The sequence below is a fragment of the Silurus meridionalis genome, chromosome 8, assembly GCF_014805685.1.
Source record: "Silurus meridionalis isolate SWU-2019-XX chromosome 8, ASM1480568v1, whole genome shotgun sequence".
In the NCBI taxonomy this organism is placed as follows: Eukaryota; Metazoa; Chordata; class Actinopteri; order Siluriformes; family Siluridae; genus Silurus; species Silurus meridionalis.
In genome coordinates this window covers 28,939,379-28,946,878 of record NC_060891.1, presented here as the reverse complement: position 1 = coordinate 28,946,878, position 7,500 = coordinate 28,939,379, and the positions used below count along the sequence as shown (strand labels likewise).

The 7,500-nt window shown below is 39.5% G+C and overlaps 1 protein-coding gene across 3 annotated transcripts in view; it reads left to right on the top strand.

Moving 5' to 3' along the window:
- slc8a1b (solute carrier family 8 member 1b) overlaps nt 1-7,500 on the top strand; it is a 64,958-nt gene that overhangs the window by 42,149 nt on the left and 15,309 nt on the right. For 2 of the 3 annotated variants that reach the window (XM_046855240.1, XM_046855238.1), the window contains exon 3: nt 3,601-3,713. In XM_046855240.1, coding sequence (XP_046711196.1) covers nt 3,601-3,713 — 113 coding nt within the window. Of the gene's footprint in view, nt 1-2,744; nt 2,852-3,600; nt 3,714-7,500 lie in introns of all 3 variants that reach the window. The other variant, XM_046855239.1, reaches the window with a different exon arrangement.

Below are 7,500 nucleotides of genomic sequence, written 5' to 3'. Positions count from 1 at the left end.
CACCTGTTTGAGGTCGTTAGCTGCATAAAGACACCTGTCCACCCCATACAATCAGTAAGAATCCAACTACTAACATGGCCAAGACCAAAGAGCTGTCCAAATACACTAGAGACAAAATTGTACACCTCCACAAGGCTGGAAAGGGCTACGGGAAATTGCCAAGCAGCTTGGTGAAAAAGGTCCACTGTTGGAGCAATCATTAGAAAATGGAAGAAGCTAAACATGACTGTCAATCTCCTCAGACTGGGGCTCCATGCAAGATCTCACCGTGGGGTCTCAATGATCCTAAGGAAGGTGAGAAATCAGCCCAGAACTACACGGGAGGAGCTGGTCAATGACCTGAAAAGAGCTGGGACCACCGCTTCCAAGGTTACTGTTGGTAATACACTAAGACGCCATGGTTTGAAATCATGCATGGCACGGAAGGTTCCCCTGCTTAAACCAGCACATGTCCAGGCACGTCTTAAGTTTGCCAATGACCATTTGGATGATCCAGAGGAGTCATGGGAGAAAGTCATGTGGTCAGATGAGACCAAAATAGAACTTTTGGGTCATAATTCCACTAAACGTGTTTGGAGGAAGAAGAATGATGAGTACCATCCCAAGAACACCATCCCTACTGTGAAGCATGGGGTGGTAGCATCATGCTTTGGGGTGTTTTTCTGCACATGGGACAGGGCGACTGCACTGTATTAAGGAGAGGATGACCGGGGCCATGTATTGCGAGATTTTGGGGAACAACCTCCTTCCCTCAGTTAGAGCATTGAAGATGGGTCGAGGCTGGGTCTTCCAACATGACAATGACCAAGCACACAGCCAGGATAACCAAGGAGTGGCTCTGTAAGAAGCATATCAAGGTTCTGGTGTGGCCTAGCCAGTCTCCAGACCTAAACCCAATAGAGAATCTTTGGAGGGAGCTCAAACTCCGTGTTTCTCAGCGACAGGCCAGAAACCTGACTGATCTAGAGAAGATCTGTGTGGAGGAGGCCAAAATCCTCCTGCAGTGTGTGCAAACCTGGTGAAAAACTACAGGAAACCTTTGACCTCTGTAATTGCAAACAAAGGCTCCTGTACCAAATATTAACATTGACTTTCTCAGGTGTTCAAATACTTATTTGCAGCTGTATCATACAAATAAATAGTTAAAAAATCATACATTGTGATTTCTAGATTATTTTTTTTAGATTATGTCTCTCACAGTGGACATGCACCTACGATGAAAATTTCAGACCCCTCCATGATTTTTAAGTGGGAGAACTTGCAAAATAGCAGGGTGTTCAAATACTTATTTTCCTCACTATATGTATATTTATCTAGCCTACTACAACCCTGTATGTGTAATGCTTGCTAGCTAGTTTTATGAGCTATCATTAGTATTAATTAGTCAATTAGTAGCTATCATTTATGAGCTAAACATAAATTTGCTTCAACAAACTCAAATGACTAATCTAAGATAAACTAAGCTAGTTAACCTAATCCAAAGACACCTGGAGTGTAGCGCTACCTAGGTTTCTTAAAAGTGATGATAGTTGTTAATTATTATATATATATATAAAATTATATTCATTTTTACATAATTACATCATATTTTGCTGTTCATAACATAATTATTTTAATATTTCGTGTAGTAGATGCATCATCACTTTTGCACTATCGATGTTTTATTTGCCCCACCTAACGAGCTTTAGCATCAGTTATCGTTAGCATATCAGTAACTATGGCAACACGGTGACATCCCATGACTTTGAAGCTTTTCCTAAAACACACTGTCTTTTAATACACTCACAAGACAGTGAGACTGTGTGTGTGTGTGTGTGTGTGTGTGTGTGTGTGTGTGTGTGTGTGATAAAGAGGCGCGGCATGTTCTGACTCAATCTGGTGAAAGCGAATCTTGTTTGCTGTTTGTTTGACATTTCAGGACACACTGCAGTAGTGACTCACAGCATACTGTGAGAGAGAGAGAGAGAGTGTGTGTGTGTGTGTGTGTGTGTGTGTGTGTGTGCCGCAATGCATCATGGGTACTTCATCACCTATGTTCATCGCCCAATTAGCATGGGTCTAATTTTGTTCAACTTAAACCTTTTTTAAGCTCTAGCATATCTTTGAGTGCTAGCGTTACTTGCACTGCTTTTAGCTTATTTGATTGTTTAATTGATATTAGCATGACGCATGAAGTTAACAGGAATTAGCTTGATGCTAATCAGTGTTGCTATTACCCAGAGTTGCTAATCATTATTTTAGCAAAACATTATTGTTTATTAGCATAAAATGAATCGTAACGATATAAATGAACACTGGTTATCGTTAGCATAAACCTCACAGGTGGCATATTTGTAATGTCAGAAATCTCTGCAGTGACATTAGCAGCTTAATTAATTGAGTGGGCGGAGTCTGAGACAATCAGTCATGTGTTTATTTTTTTATATTATTGCCACACCCACTAGCAGCTACAGCTGCTCTTTGATCTGTTTCAACCATAATGAACATGTAAAGAGGTGTCTGGGTATTCCGTGTGTGTGTGTGTGTGTGTGTGTGTGTGTGTGTGTAAACAGTGTCCAGACTTTTCTGGTGTCTCGATTCTTTCGTCTCATCCTGTCCTGTCTCCCTCTGTGCTTTCTCGTGACTGCATACTTTACTTCTGCATTCTTCTGCAGTTCCCTGACTTGTTTTCTTCACCTTCTGTTTCTTTTTTCTCTCTTTTCTCTCTTCCGTCTTTTCTTCCTCCTCTTCTTCTTTCCTTCCAGCAAAACGATAAAGGTCAGGATAATCGACGACGAGGAGTACGAGAAGAACAAGAGCTTTTTCCTGGAGATTGGAGAACCACAGCTTATAGAGAGCAGTGAGAAAAAAGGTGGGGGAGGGAAGAAGTGGGAGGGGGCGGGGCAACTGGGTGTGGCCTGCTTAATCCCCCCCCCCCCCCTCCCGTTTCTACGATCACGCCGAGCTTGTCATCGTCACCTTCACACTCGCGTTTCCATTCTATACCTGGAGTCACATATGGGCCTTGTGTGTGTGTGTGTGTGTGTGTGTGTGTGTGTGTGTGTGTATATACAGTGTGTAGTGTGATGGTGTATGTATGTGTAATGAGTAAATATCTGTGTAAGTTTGTATGTGTTTTTATGTGAGTGTAGGTGTGTGTATGTGTGTGTACATTTGTGTGTGTTTGTACGTGTGTGATTGTGTATATACGTGTGAGTGAGTGTGTATTCGCGTGTGTATGTGTGTGTTTTGGGTGTACTTATGTGTGTGTTTTATGAGTGTGTGTGAGTGGATGTGTGTGTGTGTGTGTGTGTGTGTGTGTGTGTGTGTGTGTGTGTGTGTACGTGTGAGCATACGTGTGTATGTTTGAACATGTGTGTTATTGTGTATATATTTGTGAGTGAGTGTGTATTTGTGTGTGTGTGTGTGTGTATGTATGTGTGAGCATGTAAGTGTGTATGTTTGAACATGTGTGTTATTGTGTATATATGTGTGAGTGAGTGTGTATTTGTGTTGTGTGCGTGTGTGTGTGTGTGTGTGTGTGTTTGTACGTGTGTGTATGTGTGTGTGAGATGGTGTGAGTTCTTAGTTCCAATGTTCTCTGTGGTTGTGTCTCTGCAGGAAGACGATCTCGGTCTATGTGCTCGATCGAGAGGAATACAATAAACAGTGCAGCTTTTATTTAGTGCTCGAGACGCCACAGTGGAAGAGGAGAGGACGCACAGATCACAGAGGTCTCTCTCTCTCCATCTCTCTATCTCTTTCTCAATCTATGTGTCTCTCCATCTATCTGTCTTATCTTTTTTCAAGATTTTTATCTCCTTAACTTTTTTTCTCTCTCTCTCTCTGTATACCTCGTTTTCTCTCATTATCCATAACTACATGTCTGTTACTATCTATTTTTTTAACTGTCTCTATTGGTCTCTCACTCCATCCTTCACTCTGTCTCCATCTCGTGCTCTCTTTCTGTCATTCTATCACTTTATCTTGATCTGTTCATCTCTCTCTCTCTCTCTCTCTCTCTCTCTCTCTCTCTCTCTTCCCATCTCCCCTTTCTTTTCACTCTTAATCTCTCCCTCTGTGTTCTTCAGCGGTTCCTCTCTCTCCTACTGATTTTCTGCTCTGAGCTTAAAAATATATCAGAGTTTTCCTGGTTTCTTTTCTTATTCCTGATTCTGACTCTCCATCTCTTACACACACACACACACACACACACACACACACACACACACACACATACTCATACAAATACACACACACACACACACACACAAACACACATACACATACAAATACAAATACACACACACATACACATACAAATGCACACACACACACACACACACATACAAATACAAATACACACACACACACACACACAAGTACACACATACACAAATACAAATACAAATAAACACACACACACACACACATACAAATACATATACACACACACACACATATAAATACACACACACATATATAAATACAAATACACACACACACACACATACACACATATAAATACACACACACACATACACACACATACACACACATACAAATACAAATACACACACACACACACATATAAATACAAATACACACACATACACATACAAATGCACACACACACACACACACACACACACACACATATAAATACACACACACACACACATATATACAAATACACACATACACAAATACAAATACACACATACACAAATACAAATACACACACACATACAAATACATATACACACACACAAATACACACACACACACACACACACATATAAATACAAATACACACACACACACAAACACACAAACACACCAACATTAAACCACACACTACTTTACATACTGTTACACACCTCATACACTCTTATACACACTGTTACACCTCATACACTCTTGTAAACACTGTTTCACGCCTAATACACACTGCTACCCACCTCATACACTCATATACACACTGTTACACACCTCATACACTCTTATACACACTGTTACACACCTCATACACTCTTATACACACTGTTACACACCTCATACACTTTTACACACACTGTTACACACCTCATACACTCTTATACACTGTTACACACCTCATACACTCTTATACACACTGTTACACACCTCATACACTCTTATACACACTGTTACACACCTCATACACTCTTGTAAACACTGTTTCACGCCTAATACACACTGCTACCCACCTCATACACTCATATACACACTTTTACACACCTCATACACTCTTATACACACTGTTACACACCTCATACACTCTTATACACACTGTTACACACCTCATACACTTTTACACACACTGTTACACACCTCATACACTCATATACATACTGTTACACACCTCATACACTCTTATACACACTGTTACACACCTCATACACTCTTATACACACTGTTACACATCTCATACACTCTTAAACACACTGTTACACACCTCATACACTCTTATACACACTGTTACACACTCATACACTCTTATACACACTGTTACACACCTCATACACTCTTATACACACTGTTACACACCTCATACACTCTTATACACACTGTTACACACCTCATACACTCTTATACACACTGTTACATACCTCATACACTATTATACACACTGTTACACACCTCATACACTCTTATACACACTGTTACACATGTCATTAACTCTTATACACACTGTTATACACCTCATACACTCCTATACACACTGTTACACACCTCATACACTCTTATACACACTGTTACACACCTCATACACTCTTATACACACTGTTACACACCTCATACACTTTTACACACTGTTACACACCTCATACACTCTTATACACACTGTTACACACCTCATACACTCGTATACACACTGTTACACGTCATACACTCTTATACACACTGTTACACACCTCATACACTCTTATACACACTGTTACACACCTCATACACTCTTATACACACTGTTACACATGTCATTAACTCTTATACACACTGTTACACACCTCATACACTCTTATACACACTGTTACACACCTCATACACTCTTATACACACAGTTACACACCTCATACACTATTATACACACTGTTACACACCTCATACACTCTTATACACACTGTTACACACCTCATACACTCTTATACACACTCTTGGACACATCATACATCCTTATACACAAACAAACACACACACAGTTACACACCTGCTTTGCTTAATTACTATGAGGTCTGTTATATTAAGAGCTAATTAAATGCACCAGTTCAGCACAGCTCAGCGGTTAAATGACTTCCACACACATAATAATAATAATATAATAATAATTACTGTTGATTTATTGATGCCTTTCAAAAATTGGAAGGAAGGAAGGAAGGAAGGAAGGAAGAAAGAAAGAAAGAAAGAAAGAAAGAAAGAAAGAAAGAAAGAAAGAAAGAAAGAAAGAAAGAAAGAAAGAAAGAAAGAAAGAAAATGCTGTGAGATTAATAAGACAGGGAGAGGATTTAGATATGAAAGGATGCTCTGTGAGAACAATTGAACAGGACAAACCAAAATGAAATAACACGAACAGATGTTATAAAAGATAGAGATAGAAAATTTTGAGAACGACAGATAATCAGCCAAGAAGAGAGAGAACAGGTGGGAGGAATGAGTAATAAAGGTTATAGTTCGTCTCCTCCTGCAACTCCTCCTGTGTGTGTGTGTGTGTGTGTGTGTGTGTGTGTGTGTGTGTGTGTGTGTGGGAGGGAAGGAAGAAAGAGAGAGAGTGTGTGTGTGTGTGTGTGTGTGTGTGTGTGTGTCTCCCTGTGTGAGTGTTTGTGTGGGAGAGGAAGGAAAGAGAAAGAGAGAAAGTGTGTGTGTGTGTGTGTGTGTGTGTGTGTGTGTGTGTGTGTGTGTGTGTGTGTGTACAGAATCATTCAGAATCGTGCTTTAATGTACCTGTGCTAATGGAGTGACTTACACAACCCACACTAACCCTCATCACATTTCCATTTTTCATCCTTCTGTGTGTGTGTGTGTGTGTGTGTGTGTGTGTGTGTGTGTGTGTACGTACGCTCAAGTCCAAACATCAGTGAGCACTACTATGGTATATAGCATCACCAGAATGATTTTATTGGTAACATATCATAACATAAGGGATCAGAAATTAGGCAGTAAGTAATGACTAATAACTGCTTTTGTTAATGACTAGTTATTAGAGGTTACACACTGTTTATAAGGTCTTTATTGGTCATTCTCTTGTTTTTGTCTTTTAGCCCCTTTACATTTGTTTCTGTTATAACGATGACACTGTTGGCTAGATACAAAAGGTACTAGTAAATTGTTTAGGGCAAAATACACACGTTATTATTTCCCAGACTGTTGTTTAAATATGTAGCTTATAAGTATGAAATAAATATAAAACGTTACTAATTTCTGATCCCTAAATTAATGTTATCATTTTATCTTTAAAAATGAAGTTAACATTTTAAACACAGATCTCTTCTTAATATGCTGTTT